Source organism: Pantherophis guttatus, chromosome 1, assembly GCF_059756535.1.
Source record: "Pantherophis guttatus breed Tessera chromosome 1, ASM5975653v1, whole genome shotgun sequence".
NCBI lineage: Eukaryota > Metazoa > Chordata > Lepidosauria > Squamata > Colubridae > Pantherophis > Pantherophis guttatus.
The window spans coordinates 265731460-265758574 of record NC_142063.1 but is presented as its reverse complement, the minus strand read 5'-3'; the positions used below and the strand labels follow the sequence as shown (position 1 = coordinate 265758574).

Here is a 27115-nt window from a genome sequence, read left to right as displayed (position 1 = left end):
CAGTTATAAGTCCAATTATATTTTAACCTCCTATACTCTATATTATAAGTCTCTTCCATCTATAATTTATCCTGTCTAATCATCAAAATCATAAATCACAAGTTGATTTTCTTCATTTTAACGCAAAAAAGAGCATAAGGTTTTCAGGCACTAAAAATGTAGATGTTGTCCTTTCTGTAATCAAAGAAGTCAGTCTGTCAATTTCATCAACCATTCTTCCATGAAGGATGATGTTGAATCTTTCCATTTTTCTGCATGCTTGTTTGTTTGTTTGTTTGTTTGTTTAACTTATATGCTACCCATTTCACCTGGAGGTGAGCTTCCTATCATTAAAAACCAATTAAAACATTAAAACAACACATAATAACATCAAATTACTTGAAAATTAACAAGGTGGTAAGAAAAGGAGCACCAGGGGAGGAGGTGGGGTCTTAATCCGTGAACCCATCTTCAGAATGATGTATGTTCATTGGGGATCCAGGTAAGTTGACAGAGCAAGGTCTTCAGGCCCTTTTGGAAGGCCAAAAGATTGGGTCTGGATCTTACTTTGGGGGCACAATATTTCAAAGGGCAGGAGCCACAGCAAGAAAGGCTCTTCTCCTGGATCCCGCCAGCCAGAATTCCTTGATAGAGGAGGTCCACAGTGCATAGTAATACATAGTATATGTAATAGCATATAGTAATTTTGCTGCAGTATTCATATCTTACAATAAACTTCCATGGCTTTTTTTCTGTTTATACTGTCCCAAAAGGAAAAGTTCTGTCCTCAATTGAATATTAATTAGTTATTATTTCTGATAGAATAGAAAAACACACCAATAATCTCTAAATTGTAATATCTTGTATTCATTATTATATTATAAATGTTTGTGGCTCTATCAATATGTTCCAGTAGTGTAATTTTTATGATTTAAGAAACATCATCACATTGTCTTTGATACATGCATGGTAAAAATTGTTTCCTTCCTTTTTTTTAATTTGATTTTTTTCATTTGGCAGATTGAAGCCAAAGTAAAAGAAGCCCAGCAGCACAAAACATTAAATCAAGAATTTAACCACAAAATTCAAGACGTAGCTAAAGAGCTCAATTTAATTCAACTGAAATTGAAAGAGAAGACAAATAATATAACACAAGCGAAAAGAGATCAAAAGGTAAAATATTTTGTTTAAAATTTAATTTTCCTTACTTAAGAATGTGATGGAATTAAAACTATCTTTCATAAGATTAGAACATTAGAACATGTATTTTTCTATGAATTCTGACTGAAATGTTGAGAGTGTACTTTTATCAATTAAAAGATAGAGAGGCAGCAGTCTTCAGAATCACAATATCAGAAAGCTACAACTTTATGAGGTAGTCTAGTATGAAATAGTTTTAATCATAATGGATTAATATGTGGATGCCTCATCACTTGTAGGAACAGCTGAATGTGTGTAGTAGTACAGGCACTCCTTGGTTAACAGTGGTAATTGAGGTTGGGAACTTCATTGCTAAGTGAAACAGTCGTAAGGTGTGACATCACACGAATGCATTGACTTACAACAGCAGTTCCAGCAGCCATCGTTATATGAATCCAACACAATCATTTGGCACAGTGACATATGATCAATATTTGTGACTTCTTGCTGGCTTCCCCACTGACTTTGCTTGTCAGACATTTGCAAATGGCAATCATATGGGATGTGTGATACAATTACAAACTAGTTGCCAAACACCCATGCATTCTTGAGCTATAAATGGACTATAGGTGGCAATAAAACATTATGTTTATCCTTTCGCCATGTTTAATTTTAAAAAAAAAAAGCCTGAGCTGCTTGACAAAATAAAGATCGTGAAAAAAGATAAAAATAACATTAATTCTGAATAAAAATAACTTTTCACCAGTTTTCTTATAAGTAAAATATTCTCCTTTACTACAGAACCTGGATGAAGAATTAGACAGCTGTAACATAAAGCTTCTGGAACTTGAGGCAGCTGTCCAAAGCTTTGCAGAGCAGAATCCTCAGCTAGGTAAACAGCTGACTGGCAAAATTAATAAACTGACAGAATTCCACCAACAAATAATTAGGGAAGCAGAATACAGGGCATCCAAGCTAAATCAGGTATGGCATCCTATTGGACTGATACGTTCTGAAGTTTTATCATTCAGAGTATGTTCTGTTTAGTAGAGCAAAGTCTTTGTGTAGGACTCAAATTCAATAAATGATCCCCTATTCTGTTTTTACCAAATTCAGTTTCCTAATTTTTTTCTTTTCTTTTCTTTTTTTAAGAAAAGCCAGTCCTTAATTAATGCAAATAAGTGACCAATACATCTGAGTTACTAAAAATTATTGCAATTATTGCAATTATTGCAATTATTATTATTATTATTATTATTATTATTATTATTATTATTATTATTATTATTCATAGCAATGTGAAAACACAGCTGCCAGTTCTTTAGCTGGTGTTGGCCTTTATATGCCTCAACTTCTTTCCAAGAACCTAGGATATCATTATGTATCTGCATAGTATATGTGTGGATCCAAGCAGTATGGCTTTTTGTAATTGATGAATGAAAATGCACAAATTTTCTAAGTGTCACCCTGGGTTTTTTAGTATGGCACCCAGCATCATTGGAACCATCATACCCAGTTTATGTCACAGTCTTTCAACTTTGATCTTGATACTTTGTGATCTTCTTCAATTCTTTGACTTCTATTCTACTAGTCTACTATCCCCTGATATTGCCATACCCATTATCCACACTTTCTTCTTTTCAACCATAGTTAAATCTAGCATTCACTCAAGTATATTTTCACCCACCAGTGTCAATGTTTTGTATATACCAGATTTGAATACTTGAAGTATAATTATGTAAAACACATGCATAATATGCATATATTCACTGCATTAATTTTAATGTAAGTTGTTTAGTAGAATAATACTTTACTTGAGAAATGTAAATATTACAGAACTTAAAGAATTGAGTCATTTCTCCAAATGTATTGATTTTTTTTTTTTTTTTTGCAGGCTGTTTCTCATTTAGATGAATATAATGAAATGCTAGAATTCATACTAAAATGGATTGAAAAGGCTAAGATTTTATTACATGGTAACATAATGTGGAATTCTGCTACTATACTTCGCAACCAATTTATGTCTCATCAGGTAATAATAGCCTGCAGACCTTTTCTTTTTTTTACTAATAACAATAAGCACAAGAATTGCTGCATCAAAAAACTTATAAACAGAAGTTTTCAATCCCAAACTATAGTATTTTTATCTGTATCTCTTAATGCAAGTGAGATTTCTTTTGTTTGGCACCAACCATCAATGAAGTTTCTGTCCTAACTTATGGATATGTAAAATGATTTGGCTTTCTTGAATTACAAACCATTAGGGTTGATTTTTTTTATGCCTTGGGAATGCATTTATTTATTCATTCATCAAATTTACGTGGCAACCCATCTCATGGCAAAGTGACTTGCATTTTGCAGAATGCAAAATCCCCCTGTAAAATATATCTAACACACCCACATACAGTATATGTACTTTATATGTGGATGTGGGTGTATATACACACACACTTATTTGTTTCCTGGGGCCCTCAGGCTGATGCCATAACTAAGTTTTGAAGGACTTCCAGAAAATCAACAGGAATGGGGTCAGCCGTACTTTGAAGGGAGGAGATGTTTCATGAGGCAGTCACCTTGGTAGAAAAGACTTACCTCTTGGATCCTGCCACGGTCAGCTCCCTAGCAGATTGGATCCCCCCCATGCCCCCCAGCATACCCCTTCTGCAATATCTTATAAGAATAGCAGATATAATTGATGAGAAGCAGTCTCTCAAATATCCCAGCCATATGCCAGAAAGGTTTTAAAGGTCAAAACCAACATCTTGAATTGGACATGGAAGCAAACTGACAACCAATGCACTTGCAGAGCAGAGGTATAATATGTGCTATTCTTGAGCCATACTCAACTGCCCGCACCACTGCATTTTGCATTAGCTGAAGTTTCTAGTTACTCTTCAAGGTCAACCCCATGTAGAGCATTATAGTAGTGTAATCAGGAGGTGACTAGGGTATAAGTGACCATGAGAAGAGCATTCCAATCTATGAACAGGTACAACTGGCACACAATTCAAAGTTGTACAAAGGCCCATTTAGCTATAATTGCTACCTGCTGTTTGAGCAGAAGTTGTGAGTTCAGGAGAACCCCGGCATTGCACAGCAAATCTGTCTGAGGCAGTGCAACCTTGCCATATGGAAATTGTTTCCAAAATCTATTGAAATCAGTATATTTCAATAAAACGTACGATAGACATCTCCCAAAGCATATATATTCAAGCCATTCTTAATAATTTTTCCCCCTGAAGACTGGGTGATTGTGCTTCTTCTAGGCAATGATTGGCCTAGTAAGGGAAGTAAGATATCTTATATGTCCTTGATCACAGACTGCAAGTGATCTATCTACAGTAGTTTCATAGGAATATTGAGTATTTTAAAAGATTAATGAAAAGCTATTAAGAAGCTTTGACAAGATCAGGCTTTTCATGCACTGGAAATTCCAAGTTGCTAATTTACTTAGATAAATCTGCCTGGAGTTCAAGCCTACAAATTTTCTCTTAGCATCTTTTCAGGTAATGGAGTGATTCTAGATAAGTGTTTCAAGACGTAATAACAGGTAACATTAGACAAAGAGATTATGCAATCTCGTTTCTCTAATAAAAGCTTCTATATTAGCAGGAATTAAAAATGTATTTCCAAGATAGAATTGATATTTCAGCAAAGTTATAGCTGCTGTTTTTTTTAAATTTTTATCCTATGTCTGATTTAAAAAAGGAATAATTGCAATAATTTTGAGCCTAAAATTTAATTCAGTTGCAGCTGGAAAAGTTAAATGTCATCTATTTTATACAATTTAGACCATGTTTGAAGAGGCTGGTGAACTTCCTAGGGATCTTGAAACTATGAATGAAAAAACAGAATATTTGTCAAGTGTGTATTTCACTGAAGAGATGTTTCAGCAAGTGTCAGATCTTCGCAGACAGACTGAGGATTTACAGCAGGCTATCAAACAGCGGCTACAAAATATTCAGGATGCAGCCAAAGTATGTGGAAAGCACTTTATATGTACCTCATCTGTGGGAACTGTATTAGGAAAGCACAATGCTAATCTAGTTCATTTAGATGTAGCTATTCATTTTTATTTTTTAAAATGTATTCTACTATTGTAATTAATATTTTTTAATTTATTATTTTTTATTTACTTATTTGGAATAGCCATCTCCTTCTGTGAGGAGCTCTGGGCGGTGTACAATAATATATTAAAACATAAAATTAGGATATTAAAAATTAAAATTAAAAATTAATTGAAAGATGAAGGAAAGACATTCAGGATGCTCTCCATGCCCATGGCTATGCTCACCTATGGGCTCGCCAAGCAAGGCCACAAAGTATGTAGATGTTTATATATCACTCATAAAACATTAAGATGCTGAAATCATGTTTTCTGGTTTTGCTTGAAACTCATATTTTCTGCTACCATTGTATGTTTATAGGATATGAAGAAATTTGAAACAGAGGTGAAAGCTCTTCGTACAGCTTTAGAGCAAACTCAAGCCACTCTGACATCTCCAGAAATTGGCCGTTTGAGTCTGAAAGAACAACTTTCTCACCGACAGGTAGACTGATCGTACCATCGAGATACTACTTACAGAAGCACAGTTGTGAAGTATTAATTCCTGGGTTACTTTGAGACTTCCTTCGGTTTCTAGGATGAATGCTAATAATAAGAGTCATCCTGATATTCAATGATGGGGTTAACTATTTGTCTATTTGTCCACTTCCATTTGGGTGCTGGAAGAGCTAAGAGAAAGGAATGTTAACTTCAGCATTGGCTTTTGTGGTATTTGTTATATTCAAAAATGACTTTTTAGGTTTATGTTAGTTCACAGTGGTTTTGTAGGGTACTGTACATATGTATTTCAGAATACATGCAATCCTCATTTAATCAGCACAATTGAGACCGAGTTGTTGCTTATTTCATTAAGTGAAATGGTAACTACACAAAGCATCATGATTTTACTTTTTTTTTTTTTTGCTTTGCAAACCTGCAAAGGTTGAAAATGTTGGTATTAGATAGTTTCATTACCATCCTAACTGTTACTTTGTGAGGCAGTCACTAAATGAGGACTACCTGTATTTCAACTTTTAGTCTCATATTGAACTGAAACCACTAACCAAACAGATATATTGATTAAAGCCTAACTTCCAACTGCTTTGAATCTTTGGGATTACCATGTTTCTTAGGTCTATTATCCCATTCATTATGGTTTTAAAATGTTCTACCGTAAAACTTATTTTGAGCATTTGAGATCTAGAATTAATAATTAAATTAACGTTTTTAGCTCATTTTTGCAAAACACACATAGTAGCGTTACTTATGTATGCTCAATGTTTCTAGCATTTGCTTTTGGAAATGGAATCATTGAAGCCAAAGGTTCACGCAGTCCAAGTATGTCAGAGTGCTTTACGGATCCCTGAAGAAGTTCTCACTACTCTACCGATATGTCATGCAGCTCTTAGGCTGCAGGAGGATGCCAGTCATCTACAGCACACAGCTATCCAGCAGTGCAATATAATGCAGGCAAGTGTATGTTAAAATAAGACTCAAACTAATACATGACTGTGGTACACAGTTTCCTATTATAGGATTGCAACTTTGCCCTCCTTGTTTTAGGTGATGATTGTAATGATGAAGCTAAGTTAATGAAGTAGTTATCTTATTTTACAGGCTCAATTATATATCTTTCTCTCTAGGAGGCAGTAGTACAGTATGAGCAATATGAACAAGAGATGAAACATCTGCAGCAAATGATAGAAAAAGCCCATCATGAGATTCAAGAGAAGCCCATATCAACAAGTAACATCCAAGAATTGGAAGCCCAGATTTCATGCCACGAGGTATTACAACTGAGATCCAAGGCTGACTTTTGTTTTTTAAATGCTAAAAATTGCTTTGCTTTGCTTTCCTATCTCGTCATTTTGTCTTTTTTCCACCATAGGTAGTTGAATTTGGTAACAGCTCTTAATATAGTTGCTATAGCCCCATTCACCTGAGACCATTTTTGGTGATCAATTGTCTTCTAGACTCCTTATTTTAGATCCCGAGAGTAATTATCCTACTCACTTTTAATTGGGGATATTAGATATGCTTTTAGAGAAACAACTGTATGACACATAGCAAAATCTGTAATGTGCCATAATGGATTTCTTGGTCTCCATTTTTGGTGTATCATCTTCTATATTTTAATGTTGTCAGTTGTCTCTCCCTATACCACTGTTATTAATATAACAATCTTTTCTTATAAAGATATAAATATCTACAGACAAATTCTAATGACTATATCTTATCAAATGTTGTATAAATAACAGTCAAGGGTTTACTTACATAATAATTTATTTATTTATTTATTTTTCTCTCTTTTTCTAATACATGGGGTTTTCTTTCTTAAAGTACCAGGTTTTTCAGAAACATAGAGCAAGAAAAAATGTTGGTGGACTTTGTTCACCAACAAATAGCTATCTTCTCCCTACTCCCTTTGCTCACTATCTCGGTTCAGTTTTCTATTCAGAAATCCACAAGAACAAACTTACCACCTTCTAATTTCTTTTTTGTATCAAGCAACAATCATCCAAATCTGAACATCATCCAAAATACCCCTTTGTTTCCTGGGAATTCCATTAAGGAAACCCCACTTGTGCTTTAATTATATTTCTTCATGTCACCAAGTTAAATGCCTAGATTTGTAGTGCAAAGACAAATTAATTAATTTTGAGTTTGAACTATACATTATTTTTATAAAAGCAAATATTTTGAACAACTGTTATGAGTGTTGGGCTAGAGCAGGGATTTTGGGCTTTGTTTTATCTTATTCTGTTGTGATTTTGTTTTCTCCGTGTCTCATTCTCAGAGACTGCCTATTCAAGTCTATGCAGTTTTCTTGGCAAGGTTTTTCAGAAGTGGCCTGCCATTGCTTCCTTCCTATGTAATTATTTTAGTTGATCCTAATTTAATTTTTCTTTAAACAAGTAATCATTTTAACAAATAATCATCCATTCATTTCCCAAAATAATCTAATCAATATAGCAAATATATTGACACTATGTCATATGTTGGATGGCATATATGGATTGAACTTGGTGGAATAAATTGAAAAACATTCTGTGAGCTGGTTGTATGGAGTACCTTCCAATACTCTGACAGTAATAAGAACAAATAATGCATTAACACTATTCATTTACTTAAATAGGATATTAAATCAGGGGTCCCCAACCCCTGGTCCATGGACTGGCACCGGGCTGTGGCATGCCAGAAACTGGGCCACACAAACAAGTGAAGCCCCATCCATGGGATGCAGGCAGCATGCCCCCTCCGCTCCGTGGAAAAACCCCTTTCCACAGAACCGATCCCTGATGCCCAAAAGGTTGGGGGCCGCTGTATTAAATGCAGTGAAAATACCATCATAGTGGTGGCTAAAGCAAAGCAATACCCCTAAAATATGAACATTTGGTTTTGAATCGTTTTAAGATTTTTTTCTACTGCTCTTACAAGCTAATGCATTATTTTTAAACTATTTTTTTCATGTATTAAAGATTAAAAGGGATTAAGCAATGAAAACTCTCAAAGGAGGAAGAAAATAGACATTCCGACTGAGCTGAATTACATATCTCAACGTTCATTATCATTTCAAAGGAGTCCTACAACTATGCACATTTATATCACATTCTTTTTCATGTGAGAAGCAGCGGGTTCGCAACTGCTATTTGGAATGAAAGTTTGCTAGTCCTTAAAGTATCAGGTCCCAGTGAAATAATTATTAATAGTTAAGTTGATGAAACAAAATGTCAAATTAAAAAATAATAATAATATACCAGTCTCTTAAATTTTCATTCAGGATGGGTGGGTATGTTTTTGTTGAGTTTCTCTTTTTACTGCACTGAATTATTTTAGGTAAAATAAGAAGTATAAAAACCTCAACAACAAAAATCATGAGATCACTTTGTTCTAACTGGAAATATTTAAAAACAAAACAGGTTATGCCTACAGCTTTTTTTTTGAAGAGCAAAATATGAGAAATCGATACCATAACAGAAAGCATGTTATTCTGGGGGGGGGAGTTATTAAGTAATACAATGAGAGTTAACAAATGTATTTTCATCTTGAGAATTTGGTACATTGTGAATATTTCTATGGAGGCTGAAGGGATCACTCTCAAAATTGCTATATAATCAGTCTCAATACACATACTCAATTTCTCCACTGAGCTTTCTTTATTTGGATACATTATTGTGAAAAACCTCTTTATATAGTCAGAAGGTAAAGAAAAAAGATTGATTGACATATACAAGTTACCTGTATAAATGTTGTTGTGTCCATAGTTGCTTTTACATTAAGCAACCAGTACCAGTTATATATAAATAATTTATTTCACTTATGTACTTACAGGCCTTCTTGTACTCAAGACAATTTGAGCTCTGTACATGAAAAAGTGCATTAGGATAATCCAGGAAAATAAGATTATACTTATATCTGTACTTATACTTGATATAGATATAGATATACTTATATCTATATTTGATTATGCTATACTTAGGTTATTGAGGCCATGGTTCTCAATAAGATATATATTGTTTTCCCAAATACATAATATTCCAAACTATTCCAAAATAATTTAAAAAATCACAGGATTAATATAAAGCAATCCTCATACAAAATCCTGTACTTGTGAAAACATTAAACTTCCAACTTTATCCCAAAACATCAGTTCAAAATATATCATGATAAATTTGTGGATGACTGTACTCTAGTTCACTATTAATTTATGAAATATATTTTGGTAATTCAGTGGCAAAATCATCTACCCGTGAGCTGCCTTTACCACATTTTCCTCTGTTGACTTTTCTGTATCACCAGTTGCCATAAAATTTGTGTCATCTTTAATCATGAACCTTTTTTACTTTTCCAAAAAGAAGTTGCAACTATTTGGGCTAAACATTTCAAAGGGTATTCAGTCTATTAGGGGCATACCTGCCTTTTGCTGGAGTGTTCATTATACTCCATATGCCAGATTATATTACAGGTGGTCCTTGATTTACAACAGTTCATTTAGTGACTGTTCAAAGTTACAACGACACTGAAAAAAGTGACTTAATGACCATTTTTCACACTTACGACTGTTGTAGCATCCTCATGGTTATATGATCAAAATTTAGATGCTTGGCAACTGACTCATATTTATGACAGCTGCATTGTCCGGGGGTCATGTAATCACCTTTTGTGACTTTGTGACAAGCAAAGTTAATGGGGAACCTGATTCACTTAACAACTGTGTTACTAACGTAACAAGTGCAGTAATTCACCTAACAACTGTAGCAAGCGAGGTCATAAAATGGAGCAAAACTCACTTTATAAATTACCAACAGAAATTTTGGGTTCACCTGTGGTTGTAAATTGATGACTACCTGTTATACAAATTTGGGAAATTATCATCCAAATTGATACCGGATCTGAGGGGCTCAGAGGCAAAAATTTATAGAATGATAACATTATTTTACCACAGATATTAGAAAATCTGTCAGTATGAAGGAAGACAGTCTGTAGAACCTCAAGCAGAAAGAATGGAGAGAGAGAGAGGAGACAGGAAAGCCAAGATTCTAATCTTGCATTTCTTTCTCCTACCTATGTATCATAAAGGGTTGAGATCCATTCATTTTTAAGGCAGAAATAGTGGTTGATGCCTATATAGTAGTTTCACCTCAGGTGCTTTGCTTCCAACTTTGCCTCACAAAAGTGTTTCACATCAAACCTGTCACAGTTGACTGAAATGCAGTTGTCCATGGCATTTTATTCTTCTCTATCTAGTCCATCTTTTGGGCAATTGTCTTAGGAACTATAAATGCATCATAAAAGAGTTTATTATATACCAGTTGGGAGCATAGCTGACAAAGGTGCATGTAAAGAAATTAAAATGTCCAGGTCTAGTTAGGGGTGTGTGTGTGTGTGTGTGTGTGTGTGTATCCTTTTATAGTCTTTGATAATTTTTGCTGTCACTTTCTATACAGCATTCTGAAGCTAATGTTGTATTCCAACTCATTCTATATACTTATTAGAAGCCTAACCCAAAGTACTTGAATTAAAGGGTTAAACAGCCACTTCTATATCATAGTAGCTTTGTTTTGCAATCCTTATTTGCTGTGCCAGCCAGGTTGAGTCAACATTAAGCAGATCTAATCCTAAATGTCTATTTGCTGCAGAAAGAGAGGCTTTGATATTTGGATTTTAGTTTTAAATAAACTTGTTTGGTTTTTTTTAAAAATTCTAAATGAAACCTGGAGGTAATCCCACTTACTGCTGTACTTAAGCAATTACAAAAAATAAAATAAAAAAATATCAGGTCTTTTTTCTAACCACATTTATTTTTGCTATATTTGCACAGCCAACATATTAGAATAGCAAGAAGAAAGTGTCAGTATTTGTTAGCCTTGTGTTTTATTGCCTGCTCTGTTGAGTATTGTATATTCATAAAGAGAAACAGCAGTTTAAAAAAAAACGCTTCCAGTTATTGCATGACCTCATTTCCCTGGTATGTAGTATCTGGAGACATTCAGCTGGTTTTGGTGCCTTGCAGGAAGGCGACGGCATAAATTATTCCTCCTGTCCCTCCCCTGTTTTGAGCAGAATCCTGTGTGGAAATGCTTTGTCTTTGTCACCAGCTTAATCTCCTTGTCTGTGATAAGTGAGCAGCTCATTTGCAAAGCTGTCTCTGTTAAAGGGTTAAGTGTGCATGTGATGCAGCCTGACTTGTTCTTTTTTCCACAATCAACATCCTGTGGTTCAGCTATTGCTGTGGCTAATGTGGAGCGTCTGAAACACAGAGCTGTGATTTCATTGGCTGATCTTAAAGAAGCGAGCCGGGTTTTTCTAACGGAAGCAGAATTGCTGCTAGCTTGTACTCCTTATGGCCTTTACTGATCTTGTGGTTTTCTCAGGAGCTGGCGGAGAAGATCAAAGGTTACCAAGAACAAATTGCATCTCTCAATTCAAAGTGCAAGATGCTAACCATGAAAGCCAAGCATGCTACTATGCTGCTGACCGTGACAGAGGTGGAGGGGCTGTCAGAGAGAATGGAGGAGTTGGATTCAGAAGACATGCTTCCTGCACATAGTGCTCATCCGTCTGTAGTGATGGTAAGCAATGAGCATGTAATTCACATTTATCTGTCGGGATCGTTATTTGCAATATCACTTCTCATGCTATTGTGAACAGGATTGCAGTCGTTTAGATTGTTTACTTGCTTTTAGGAGATGCCTGAATACTGTGGAGTAAAAGATAATAAACTCAGTTTATGCAAAACAGTAAGGTGAACAGAAAAGTGAAGAGAAATCAGTCAATTATCTTTGTCGGCTATCAGATGGGAGGGGTATAAGTCAACCTTTTAAAATATGTGTACTATATATCAGCACTAAAAACAGTAAATCGTTCACTCTAAATAACAGTAAGTTAGGTTGAGGCTTATACATCTAATAACTCATTTAAAAATTTTATAGCTTGTACGTCAAATGCAGATTGCATGTCTAAATGCAGAACTGAAGAAGAATTTAAAGTAAAATGTTATGTTACATATACATTATTTAAACATCTGCAGCAGTGGTAAATTGTTACAGAAGTTGATACTGCACTAAAAATATTTTATAGATAATGTTAACTATTAACAGTAAACAGAAGAGCATATTTAAAATCAAAACATTTTATTATGATCATAGAGCAGAAAATTAAATTTTAAAATATAAATTACAGTACAAAATTAAAAGTATTTGATGGGATCTTCCTCACTGCCTGGCAATAGGTAGCAATTTTCCTAGCTACGTCTTGGTTGATGTCTAATGATATGGTAATAGTTTAGTATTCAACTCATCTGTTTTTGCCTAGGAATTACTGGAGGATGTGCTATACGATACTTTTGGAAATCTCAATAATAACTCCAATAAAAGAGGACTTAACTGTTTCTATTTCTCCATTTTTGGTTGGTTCCTAGGTTCCTGTACTTACCCTCATATAAGATGCCCTCATTAAATGGGTGCTGGGGAAGTTTGGTGGAATATGGGCAGGGAGGAGGAAATAAAACAGTATTAGATGACTGAAACTCCACCTGAATGAGTTGAATGGAGCTAAATTATTGTTTTTAATTGTTTTATATATTTATATTTATTTTATTTATGTATGTATCATATGTAAAAACCACCTATTTTTACATATTGATCAGCTTCTTTTTATAGTATTGCTGAATTTCCAAGGATACAAAAAGGAGCTTAAGGATCCTATGCAACCTCAGTGTTGCAGGTTCAACTGAGGGAAAACTGCATTGTTTTTGGCTATATGCGCTAGTTGTTTTTCTCTGTAATTTTTTCCACGTAGTTTCCTTCTTGGTAGAATTAATACCTGTGTTTTATCATTATTGTGGCTGTGCTAATTTTTAAATAGAACCGTTACATAAATTTCTCAGAAGTTCATCCTTCATCAGCTTTACTAACATACTTTTGGTGAATACATAGTGATCATCAGGAGAAAGGGGAAAAAAAGTAAAAAGAAAAATTTGATTGTAGAAAAGAGATGTTGACAGGCACAGAGGTGGATAATGTTTTGCCTGCCAAAACCTACCTAGGTGCAAGGATTAAGTAGCATGAAGAGTAGAATTCATCTCCTTCTTTATAGTTAGTCTGTCTACAGGTTTGAGAAGGGACCATAGTCTCTTATAAACTATGTTCTGATGAAACTCCACATTTTTGAAGACATGAAATGCAAAGTCTTTCTGGTATCTGAATGATCTTCCTGTCCTTTGGGATGCATTTCCCATGGCAGATGACTGCTGGTCGCTGTCACACACTTCTGTCACCAGTTACTGAGGAATCTGGGGAAGAGGGAAGCAACAGTGAGATCTCTTCTCCTCCTGCCTGTCGCTCTCCTTCACCTGTGGCTAATGCTGATGCTTCTGTTAATCAGGTATCTGCCTCCCTCAGCATTCATTCATCTGTGCTGTCTGCAAACATCTGTGGTCCTCGTACAGTGTACAATATCTCGTTTGTTCAGTAATGCTGAGTGTAGATCATTCATGCTGTGAAAATATAGAAACCTTTATTTTATCATTAAGAAATCACCATTCATTCTCACTTTCAAAATTAGTTTAGCACATCAAAATTATAAAAGATCTTGAGAAAACAAAACTTTATGCTAACATGTTAGACGTATTTCATTATGTCTTTGTCTTGATTCTGTCACTAGATCATTGCAGAAAGAGATACAATATTTTCCATTGTTTTGTTTATGCGGGAATAATCCAATTTTTTTCATATGATTTCAGCTGTTTTCTTTGCCTCGGTTTCATTTCAATAGAAAAGTTCATTTAGTTTGCGTCTGCATATGTCTGTACATGCGGTGGCAGGCCTTCCATCCATCAAAAGTATTTCGGAATCATTTCGTATCATTCTTTTTACAATGAAAAGAAATATAAGATGGAATAAAACAGTGAACGTTGTAGATTCTGATGTCTCCTTGCATGTACTGTATACTTGAGATCTTCCTACAGATTTTCAATAATATTCAGCTTGTGGGACTGTGAAGGACAATCCAAAACTTTACCTTTCCTTTAAGTACTTCACAGGCATGTTTCAGAACATTACCTTGCTGAAATATACAGCCACTTTTTCAGCCTTCATTTTTTAATTAGGTTATTTGCTTGAAGGCTAGGAAAATCTAGATGTCCAAAACTAAGTTTTCATTGCAAAGGACATGCTGAAAAATTCAATGGATAGTCCACTGCAGCACAAAGTGTTTCATACAACAACGACCTTCATGGGAACTGCCAGAAGCAAATGTCATAATAAAAGGCATCATTTCAAGTATGCAAAATAAAATCTTGATAAACCTGAAATGTTTTGGAATAAAGTGCTTTTCAATGATGAAACAAAAATGGAACTCTAGAATCATAACCCTGCAAGTTACATTAGGAGAAAAATGGGTTACGCATTTGATGAAAGAAACACTTTGAATGCAGCCAGTAGCACAGAAAATATTATGTCTATGGCAGGAAAAATGGATGCAAAGGTAAATGCCATCACAATCTTAGGAGCAAATATCTTAGAGTCAGTGAAGAAACTGGATCTGATTGGCTGTTTTATCGAGATAATTCAAAGCTTACATCTAAAACAACAATGAAGTACTTAAAGGGAAAAAAGTTAAAATAGTTGTCAATGATACTTTAAGCTATATCAGAAACTTGTTTAGGAAACAAATCTTATTTGCAGTGCAACTAATGAAAAAAGTGGGTATCATAAATATATATGTAACATCTGAAATCAAATATTTATGTTATCTTTGTCATTGGCTTTATGTATATTTTAAATAGCATGTGATTGTTTAAAGTTAGTTCTTGTCTGGCTGTTTCCTGGAACACTGGGATGCAGTGCTATATGTTTATCATGTTAAATCAAAGATTGGCAAATTTATAATTCTTCAATGGCACATTTATAATTCTTCAGTTCTGTGTTTGCTTAAATCAGTCATAGCCATCTTCAAAGTTGTTCCATCTTGTGTCTGGTGGTGGTGGTGTTTTTTACATAAAAAGTACAAGCTAAAATGATGGGAATGCTGTTAAAATATCATAAATGGGAACTATAAAATATTAGTACTAAATTAGAATATATTCAAATTTCAAAAATAAGCTGAACTTTCAGCACTTTTGAAAATATAATATTTTACCTTATGCTCATAGGATATTGCTTATTATCAAGCCTTATCTGCTGAACAATTGCAGACAGAAGCATCCCAAATTCAACCTAGCGCTCCGATTGCTCAGGAATCCTATGAACCAAGATTAGAAGCCCTTTCCAGTACTAAACTGGATGATTTGCAACGTTCTTGGGAGACCCTGAAAAACGTGGTAAGTCTTTTGACATAAGAAGGAATGGAGCAAATATTACCATTAATGTGGATGGGGATTCATGCTTATGTCAATGTAAATACTTACAAGGACATATTATTTAGATCAGGGGTGAAATCCAGCAGGTTCTGGAGAACCGGTAGCGGAAATTTTGAGTAGTTCAGAGAACTGGCAAATACCACCTCTGGCCTGCCCCAGAGTGGGGTGGGAATGGAGATTTTGCAATATCCTTCCCCTGCCATGCCCACCAAGCCACACCACGCCCACCAAGCCATGCCCACAGAACCAGTAGTAAAAAAAATTGGATTTCACCACTGATTTAGATTGAAAATTAGCTTGCATTGGAACTGTGAGGAAATTTGCATATAGAAGGTTTCAAGGCCTAAAATAACATCTTCAACTTTAAATTCCAGAAATCACAAAACATTTTAAACAGTCAGATGTGGCCTGATCTGTTCACCTCTACAGGTCCTATTCCTACCCATAAACCAAGTATTAACATGCCTCCATAAAATATGAAGGAGATAAAGGAGGGCAAGGCTGCCAAAATGAGAGAGGGCTGATCATGTTTTTGGATATGGAATACTGACTTTTGAAAAACAAAAAATACAAGTTAATAAAAGTTTGATATAGCAGCTGATTAACTGGAATATTCAGAAGGAGCAATCCACAATGCAAATGCTGTTTCAGGTCATATTTGGAGCTTTAGCAATAGCAATAGAATTTAGACCTATATACTGCTTCACAGTGCTTTACAGCCCTCTCTAAGCGGTTTACAGAGTCAACATATTGCCCCCAACAATCTGGGTCCTCATTTTACCAACCTTGGAAGGATGGAAGGCTGAATCAACCTTGAACTAGTGAGAATTGAACTGCTGGCAGTTGGCAGAATTAGCCTGCAATATTGCATTCTAACCACTGCGCCACGACGGTTTTCTTTAGCTGTGGTTCCAGATGTGGATCCTGGATTATTATTGAGTATTGTGATTATACTATACAACACAAAACCAATTGCTCTGACACCCAGTCTTTAATCTTACTGTGAACCCTAAAGTCCATCAAGTTTAATATGTGAGAATATTGGGAGATCTGTTTGCTTTTTCATATTGGCCATTCATACATAAAGATCTTCATTAGGGGGTCTTTCTTTGAAATAATAAAGTTATAGCAAAAAGTTAAGTTATATTAAACTGATTTTTTTAAAAAAAGATTCACCAGGTATCCCTTGCTATATTTTTAATGTAAGATTGTTGGGTTTCTGTTGTGTTTTAGCTTGTGTTCATTTCATGTCACTATGTTAAAGGTTTTTTTTTTTTAATCAACTGCTTTGGAAATATATTTCAGATGTGGTTAAACAGTATTTGAAATTAGTAAATAGTTCAGGTACTTGTCAGATTCCAAAAAAGTGACTTCATGCCAACATGTGGATGTCTAGGAATAAAAGCAGTTCTATGCCCATTTTAAATTACCAACATCATGAATCCATATAATATAAAGAGGAGTTATGGCAAAAGAAATTATATGAAATACGAAAACATTAGATTTGTATCATTAAATTTATCAACTAGATTCTAGTTGATAGAGCTGTTTTGCAACTATTTGGCAACAAAAATTTCATGCAATAATATTTATGGGGGAAAAAAGCCTCTGCAGAAGTATGTCTTTTAAAAGCTTAAGGTAAAATCACTAAGCTGTAAGTTGTATATGTGTGTTAAAAAAAAAACCTATTTAATATATCTATATGCTTTCTTTTTCTTTTTAATGACATTTGTTAAAATTAAATTTTCCTTTTAGATTAGTGAAAAACAGCGCACACTTTATGAAGCCCTTGAACGGCAGCAGAAATATCAAGATTCTCTTCAGTCTATATCAACAAAAATGGAAGCTGTTGAGGTGAAATTAAATGACACTCTAGACAATAATAAGAGTCCAGAAAGCCAGATGGCTGGCCACCAGGTAAAATCAATCTATCAATAAACAAGCACATGGCTGTTTATTGTTTCTTGTTCAGTTTCAGGTGCCTGGTCTTCAGATTCCAACTGTATGGCAAAGTTATGTCAGACACATTTTCATTCTTTGCCTTCTTTTAGAAAGTGGTGAAAGGTTTTTTTTTTTTAGAAAATAAGTATTTTAAAAGGAAAATGGTATTACTTTAAAGGTATTATGTATTTGCCAAATGCTCATTCATTATGTTTGTTTTTACTATGGTAAAGTGCAGGTAAAGAAATGAATTGAACTTTTGATCTCATTCCAGATAGTCTGGGGAGGCCCATACAACCTTCAAACAAGTCTGTTTGAATAAATCATCAAGTAAAGCAAATCCTCTTCCATTAACAAAATGTGCATTAGCCTCTCTGTGTATTTATTTATTTATTTATTTATTTATTTATTTATTTATTTATTTATTTATTTATTTATTTATTTATTTAAATTTCTATACTGCCCTTTTCCCGAAGGACTCAGGGCGGTAAACAGCCAAAAGATAAAACACAGAGATACAAAATTTAAAATAGATTAAAACAGATTAAACAATTTGGCTAAATTTTAAAATATCCCATAATTAAATAAATTAAAATTAGTGTTTAAAATTTAAATTTTAAAATTTTAAAAGGGAGAAGATTTAGGCCAGGCCAGCTTGATGAAATAAAAACGTTTTAAGTGCGCGACGGAAGGTGCGCAGATCCGGGATCCGTATCTCCGGGGGGAGCTCGTTCCAGATTGTAGGTGCCCCCACAGAGAAGGCTCTCCCCCTAGGGGCCTCCAGTCGACATTGTTTGGCCGATGGCACCCGGAGGAGCCCCTCTCTATGGGAGCGTACTGGCTTGGTGTACTCCACCAAGCCTCCTATTTCATCACCATCCATCTTTATCCTTGCCAGTCCCTCAAAGGAGCCTGGAAAGAGGGAATGTCTTTTCCCTTTTTTATTTTTTTAAAAAAAGTTTTTTATTAATTTTACAATAACACAACACAACATACAAAACACAAACACACAATATGTGTTTCTTTTTACATATCAGTTTCATTCCTCTTACTTTCTACTTTCTACATTTCCCATTTTTTTCATCCTTTATTATCTTTATCGTCCCTTTATTTCCAGTTTTATTCATTTACAGTATTTTACACATTTGTCACATCATTTATTCATTTTTACTTTCCCTAATCTCGAGCCAATCGTACCACTCAGTCCATACTTGATAATATTCTGTATTTTCCTTTTCTTTTATTTCTTTTGTTAATTTATCCATCTCTGGACAGTCTAGGATTTTCTTAATTGTTTCTTCCTCTGTTGGTACCTTTTCGTTTTTCCAGGACTGTGCATAGACTATCCTTGCCGCTGTAATTATATGCAAAATCAAATATCTAACTTCTTTACTGTAAGTTCTGTTCAATATCCCCAGTAAAAACCTCTCTGGTTTCAAGTCCACATTGTAACCAATTATCTCTTCTATCCAACTTCTAATTTTAGCCCAATATTTTTTCCCTCTTTTTTTTATAAAAGGAAGGTTTTTCCCCCCACCCTTCCATTGGTTTAACAGAGAGTGCTCTGACTGGGTGCTACAGAGAATGGACCTTAAAGTAGAGGATACAGGAGCAATTGAGGACAAAGCCATTTCCAGGACTGGTCATTTATTTACGTGGAGGTGCCACAAGTCTGAATCTTAACTCATTGATTTTAAATAAATTAACATATTGTGGTTATAAACATCAATTCCTAATAGAGTGTTTTGGTCTGATTTTGTGATTGTTTAGTTCTGATGTGCCTAGATGCTTAAGTGAATATTTAAATAAAGCAATTAAATCTTGTATTCCTCTGTGGTACTATATATACACAGGATCCAATGGCATGTGCTACTCAGTTTATAATACAGGTAATCTTCGACTTATGACCACTGTTGAACCCAAACGTTATGATGCTAAGTAAGACATTTGTTAGTTGCGCCCCATTTTATGATCTTTTTTTGCCACAGTTGTTAAGTGAATCGCTGCAGTTGTTAAATTAGTAACATGGTTGGTAAGAGAATCAGGCTTCCGCATTGACTTTGCTTATCAGAAGGTCACAAAAAGTGATAATCTTATCTGGAGACACGGCAGCATTCATAAATAGGAACCAGTTGCTGAGCATCTAAATTTTGATCATATGACCATGGATATGCTGTAATGGTTGTAGGTGTGAAAACTGGTCATAAGTCACTTTTTCAGTGCCATTGTAACTTTGAACAGTCACTAAATGAACCGTTGTAAGCCGAGGACTACTTGTACTCACTGGAACTCAGCAGTTCAAACATATTAATCATTTTAAGACATGTTTTTTTCCCAGAAATAAAGTGATTAAGTTGGTCCTGTTTAACTTCTGTCTTTAATAGGCTTTGATGGATGAAATTCTGATGCTCCAAGAGGAAATAAGTGAGCTACAAACCTCATTAGCGGAGGAATTGGTATCTGAACCATTAGAGGCAGATGCTGCTGAGCAGTTGGCTCTGCAATCCACACTGACCGTGTTAGCAGAGAGAATGGCCACTATTAAGATGAAAGCTTCAGGAAAACAGCAGCTTCTTGAGGTACCAGGATGCTGAAAGAAAGTTTTAATTACACAGTTCAGTAAATAAATTAAATTTTTCAACGGGGACTGTGGATATGTTGATGGATTAAGCTGACACTATCCAACTCTATAATCCAACAACACCATGGCTGGATGGTTTTCATTGTACTAAGTCGTGACTCCTTCATGCTTCAGTTGCACAGTTTGCTGCACATGAGAAACTCCCCTTCTGCAATATTACTGCAGAAGCAACAGTGCTTCTCTTTATTTTTCCCGTAGGGCAGGGTCAACATCTCACACGGTGCAGCAATTACTAAATCCTGCATAGATTTAACTTAAGGTTATGTGTTAAGAATACATCTTATGGCCAGCAAAAGAATTAATATTATTCTCTCCTGGGAATTCTGCCTGGGATAAATTAATCTCTCAAACTGTTATCTTCTCCCTATGCATTGTGCTAACTCCTCTTTGGTGATCTCCTATTGCCGAGGAACATGCACATTTTCAGAAATCTGAAACTACTTTAATCCAATCCATGCTAGCCATTTTCTCCCTTTCCGTCTCTCAGGCTAACATTTCCCTTCTGTTAGCTCTTTAGCCCATTTCAACTTCTTTCCCATTCTTCTTGAGAAACTCAATGTGTGAAAAGCCCTTAGCTTTTTCTATCCTGACTATTTTTGCACCTTTCAGCTAGGACAGGGATATCAAACTCACGTTGTCATGGCGGTGTCACATAACATATCGGGACTTTTCCCCCTTCGTTAAACTAGGTGTGGGTGTGGCCAGCGCATGACGCATCTGGCCCGTGGGCCAGGAGTTTAACGTATCTGGCCCGTGGGCCAGGAGATCACCTAACAAGATGGCAGACATTTGAAAACAAATTCGTTACAAATAATAGTGTCTAATTCACAGGAGAAACTCAATGAGCAACTGGAAGAACAGCGGCAAGAGCAGGCATTGCAAAGGTATCGCTCTGAGGCAGATGAACTTGATCACTGGCTTCTGAACACACAAGCATCTCTAAATACTACATTGGTGACTGATGAGGAGCCTATGGATATGGATTCTCAGTTGGTTGACTGCCAGGTGGAAAAAATTATTCATATTTAAGTATTATTTCTAATATTTAATAAATTAACATTACTCACAACAGGAATGCTGTTTTTATTGATTATGTGCCATCAGATCAGTGTCAACTCTTAGCAGTTGGGCCAGTTTTAAGTGTGTCAAAATAAAATTAAATTACAGGGCATTATTTCAGGTAACAAGTTGGGTGGGTGGGTGATTTCTTCAGGCTTAAAATATCATACAATAAAGTCTAGTTATAATGCAAGTAATTTTAAAATGTTTCAATAGTGACAATTTTATGCTTTAAACCTTAAGAGTTATAAATAATTACTGAAGAGAAAAAATATTTTCTTAAATTGAAGAAGTTTAAACTCCGATTAAATTGTAGTTTGTTGAAACAAGTCAAGATCAGCCCATGATTTATGGTCATGGTTTGTGTAATAATCCATATATTCATAAAATAAACTGAACATAATAATAAACTACAGGTAGTTTTAAAGGGGAAGAGAGTCCTTCTAAACTCTAAATGATTGTCCTTTGGAGAAGAGGTTAGCAGGAGGCATAAAATTCAAGACTTTGTTTAAGCAAAGGCGAGGATTATCTGAAACACATCACTAAATTCTTGTGATCTGATTTACATGAGAAAGGAGAGATAATCTATGAAGAATCTAATAAAGTTGTGTTTATAGAAGCAGATAAGTGTTTAGTTGGAAGATCTTCTAGAAAGAGAATTAGCTTATCTGTTTCATTTTACCTGTTTATTCTTTGTAATGGGAGAGAGTAATGTGTCATGCCATCTTTGTATGCAGTGAGAAGGACTAGTTGTATCATGACACAAATACATAATTTGCACCATGTTAATTTCATTGTAATTTCTACCAGACAGCTATGCTTCATTATATAATTGCCTTTGGGTACAGTTTTAGACAAACTGCTAGCCTGCCTCGAATTTATGTAAACCTCAGAATTCTATAAAAATAAAAAAAGAGCAAATAATTTGACCCAGAAATCCTTAAACTTGTCGATATCAGAATATTTAGACTGCATGTAAATAAATTATCTGCATTTCAAAATAAATATGCCAGAGATTTGTCCCTTTAAGTCGCTCTAAGTGAAAGAAGATTATGCAGAGGATCTTAGGCCATTTTTGCACCAATCAGAAATATCCACTGTGAGAAGAAGCTTATCAATTCAAGAGAGCAATGAGGGAAGGAAGGGTGAGAAGTGCAGAAGTATACGAAGTAGAAAAATAAGACACAAGCTGTCGTAACTAAATGAGATCTGCCTATTGCAATAATCTACGGATGTCATTGTCTGCTAGATTACTGCACTAAAGAAATGGAACAGAAGCAAACATATAAGCAACAGTGACATCCAACATATATTTATCACTTATGTCTTTCTTTTCAAACAAAAAAAATTTTTTTTACAAATGAAATATCTTAAGCATGTTTCTGAGAACATTGAGTTTGAGAAAATACTCAGCAACAATGTGAATTTGTTTGCTTTTCTTCATTGAAGAAAGAGTGAGGTAGGTTTTTGATGGATGCTTCAGAATGTATGAATTTGCTTCGCTGTTTTTGCTGCTTCAGAATATGCTTGGGGAAATTGAGCAGAAGGTGGTGACTTTGTCTGAGCTGTCCGTACACAGTGAAAACCTCCTCATGGAAGGAAAAGCTCAAACCAAGGATGAGGCTGAGCAGCTGGCACTGAAACTCAGAACGCTGAAGGGAAGTCTTCTGGAACTACAGAGAATCCTTCATGACAAGCAGATCAACATCCAGGTAAGGAGCTCTTTTCAACTGGTTTTAAACGTATTTTTTGGGTTTATGTGTAGCAATTGAGAAATAGTATAATGTTTAATGTTAAGAATATATACTCTGGGATAACGTTTCCTCTTTTTTTTTTTTTTGTAATATTTGATATAATTAAATAACAAACTGTGTGAGCTGATTTACTAGCTCAGTTTTATTCCCCACTTTCTACTTTTGTCTCTGTGTATGTTTGTGGACACACCTTTGAGTCAGCCTTAAGTCTTGACAATTGCTTTGAGCAGTCCCTAAGATTCTCAGAAGTGGTTCGCCCTCACCTCCTTTCTAGGGCTAAAAGAGAATGGCTGGTCCAAAGTGATCCACTTGAAACTGGGACTGACATCCAGTCTCCTCTTTCTAGTCTGGTGCCTTAACCAGTATACCAAACTGTCTCTCCTCCTATTCTGATGAGTACTTTTTGTTTTAGGACAAATGTTCAAATATTGTAACCTTGATATAAAAATGAGCATTAATCAAGTCATAAATCAAATAAAATTACTAATTCATTGTTAATTGGTTAAAGTCAGAGAGAAAAGGCAAGTAGTATTTTGTTCTAATACACCATTTTTTGTTTACATGGATAAGAAACTAAATGAGGAAAGACCTGCTTTCATTAGTAGTGTTCTTTCACTAAATAAGGGTATACATTTTAATTCTAGAGCATTTATTTGATATAACAATTCCATATGGATGTTGTCTGTGATCATTATGGACACAATACATGCAGGGACTTGCCAATGCACATTAAGGCTTCTCATTTCTCAACATAGTTTTTGAATTAGGATATCATCTGCCAGGTTGGTTGGTTCGCTTATCAGAGTGAGATGGGCAGTATATGATTTTAATAAATAAATATTTCTATATAGAAAAGTTTGCATGCCAAATGAGCAGTTCATTCATACACAATACCATTTCAAACTTCTTTTTCAAATATTTAGAATATCTATCTTGTCATTTCTTTTCAACAAGGTGGTTTGTTCCAGATATCTGTGATCTTTTTGTAGGCGTGTGTGTCCTATTATTTATTTAATTCTTAGTTAAATGATAAAGCATATGATATTTTTGCTAATAACCAGAGACTTATATTTCTGATCATAGTAGAGGAATGGTAACTTTTGGTCAGTATGCCAAATCACATTGCCAAATAAAACAAAACATTAAAATTAGGAATGCCATTCTTTTTAAATTCCAGTTCTGATCTAAATTAGTGAATTAATTTCATGTATTAAACTTTAATAATAATATGGTGTGACATGTGGAAATAATTTAAGAAGCTGTTTTGAGTAATTTGATATAGATCTGACTCTGAATAGCATAAAATAGGCATCACTATAAGCAAGGTATGGTAAACAAATTTCCTACATTCCCAGATGAATTCGTCATATTTATAAAGAGATTCAATAGAGCTGTGTCTTGTAAAGATGAGATTCTCTCCATCACGATATCTCTTCTTGTCATGTCTTCCTCGTTTATATCCCTTTTTGCTTTGTCTTCTGAGTAAATTTTCTTTACAAAAACCATTTTAGAAGCCCTAAATCTATATATAAATCATCATGCTAAGAAGCCACAAAATTACACTTCAAATAGCAATCCTACTTCTATTGGTATTTCCTACTCACACTCCACCCCCTCCCTTCTTTTTCTTTATTAAAGCAGGGAGCTGTACAGGAAAAGGAAGAATATAAATCAGATCTGGTCACATCTCAAGATCCCAGTGTCCAGGAGTGGTTGGCTCAAGCACAAACAACCCGTTCACAACAACAGCTAAGCATCATACAAAGACAGAAAGTGAGCATTTTGCACATAAATGCAAATGTTATATATGTTTAGGGATTTTTATTGTGTTCATTTCAACACGGATATATGTAGATGATTTTTAAACTTGCTTCAGTCATAACCATAAAAGAGATCTGTGTAATTGAGGTACACTTTGTCTTATTTCATTAACAATATTCTCAATAGGGTGTAGCTTTTCTAGCCCTCTTCCTATTTTCATATAGAGAACATCATGGGTGGGTTCTACTTACCTTTACTACTGGTTCTCAATGGGGCTGCGCGCTCTTCTGCACATGCGCAGAAGCTTCTGCACATGCACAGCAGCGTTCTGATGATGTCAGGGTTGGTGGGCGGAGCCTCCCACTGGTTTTACTACGGTTCTAGGGGGGCAACCCACCACTGGAGGCAACCAGGGGCAACCACCACTGGAGAACATGAATATCTGCACTCAGTCTCCAGTCCAAACTGGAACCATTTTGTAATTTATAAATTGTCATAAAAGTAGGGGTCTGTGCATGCTGTTTTCAATTGTAAATATCTACAATAAATATATGGATGGACCAAATAAACCATACAATACTGAAGTGCAGCCTACAGTATATAGAGATTGCATAATAATGGAAGTTTATTATTAGATTAGCTCCATTAATATGCAATCTTAATCTTAGTGTGCAATAACAATTTTTGCTACTATAGTCTATAGATCAACCCAGCTCTCCTCCTACAATCCTTCCACAGTGGTTATTGTTCTGATGCATCCTATAATCGCTTCCATTTTCTAATAAGCAGCATTCCAACATCTGCTCTAAACATGTTGTTGTTATTTCTGTTGGAAGTAATAGAATAGTAATAAAATACAGACAAAGATCACCCAAGACATTTTTATAATATATATGGGTAGAGATGAAATAATCTTTCTGGAAATTATGACAGCTGCTGCTTAGCAAATCTTGTTACAAATGTGCTTCTTTTTCTTTACCGTGACAAATAGCAGTTACACGCTTAATTATATGCCTACTGCCTGAAACTGTAAAGCCTCTGAGAATGGATAGCAAAGGCGGCACTAACATTTGTCTCAGTGTGTTGGAAAGGCTATAGGAGAGGGGACATTCCAAAATTAGAACTTAACTGTAGTTCAAATAATTCTGTTAGTGGCTCTCTGAAAAAACTTACATACAGTGGCTATAGGAAAAAACGTACATACTTTGATTTCAGCTCATTTTTTTCTTTCTAGGTAAATATCTCCAAACAGTTATAAATCTAGTATTCTTTGTTAGAAATATGTATTTAAGGCAGTTGCTTTTGTTTTGTTTATTTTTTTTAGGAACTAGAGAAAGAACTAGCGGAGCAAAAGAACCTTCTTCGTTCAGTGGCAAGTCGTGGAGAAGAAATTTTAACTCAATCATTTTCAGATATGCCTTATTCTAGGTGAATATTTATGCTTAAATGCTTCATCTTCCATGATCATGTCTATATATTCCCTTGTAGGGAGATTGTACGGAAAAAAATAGTTTACATTTAAAATAAGAGGTTCAATTATGTGTCTGTCATCTACAGATTAAGTAAGTATTTGAGTATTTTTTCCTAACTAACCATTTTATGAGAATGTTTCAATAAGATGATATACATAAAATTGAATGAAACTGCTGATGGTAGGAAATATCAGAAACCATCAGATTCTCCCGTAGTGAGGATCTCTTCAGACAAACCTTCTCTGAATTGATGCACTGGAAATTCATGAAATTATAGTAACATTACATCTGATGGATAAAATTTCAGGAAAACTGTTTTTTACCTAAATCACACAGTCTGGGCTTTGCTTTTTATGAAAGACTCAAAATTAGCATATCTCAGCATAGTTTAGGATAAATTTATTACATCTAAAAATATTAGCCTTAGCAACTCATTAATATTTACTATATTTAATTTACAAC

General features: G+C 34.8%; 1 protein-coding gene across 12 annotated transcripts in view; it reads left to right on the top strand.

The window, feature by feature from the left end:
- The window catches only part of SYNE1 (spectrin repeat containing nuclear envelope protein 1), a 309363-nt gene that overhangs the window by 181629 nt on the left and 100619 nt on the right, over window positions 1-27115 (top strand). For 8 of the 12 annotated variants that reach the window (XM_034419038.3, XM_034419043.3, XM_034419045.3 and 5 more), the window contains 16 exons: window positions 1000-1152; window positions 1921-2103; window positions 3014-3151; window positions 4911-5096; window positions 5547-5669; window positions 6452-6634; window positions 6808-6951; window positions 12040-12237; window positions 13910-14050; window positions 15819-15986; window positions 17781-17942; window positions 20351-20545; window positions 21439-21612; window positions 23187-23378; window positions 25059-25193; window positions 26506-26609. In XM_034419038.3, the coding sequence (XP_034274929.2) occupies window positions 1000-1152; window positions 1921-2103; window positions 3014-3151; window positions 4911-5096; window positions 5547-5669; window positions 6452-6634; window positions 6808-6951; window positions 12040-12237; window positions 13910-14050; window positions 15819-15986; window positions 17781-17942; window positions 20351-20545; window positions 21439-21612; window positions 23187-23378; window positions 25059-25193; window positions 26506-26609 (2579 nt within the window). The remainder of the gene's footprint in view (window positions 1-999; window positions 1153-1920; window positions 2104-3013; window positions 3152-4910; window positions 5097-5546; window positions 5670-6451; window positions 6635-6807; window positions 6952-12039; window positions 12238-13909; window positions 14051-15818; window positions 15987-17780; window positions 17943-20350; window positions 20546-21438; window positions 21613-23186; window positions 23379-25058; window positions 25194-26505; window positions 26610-27115) is intronic. The other 4 variants (XM_034419047.3, XM_034419040.3, XM_034419037.3 and 1 more) reach the window with 2 other exon arrangements.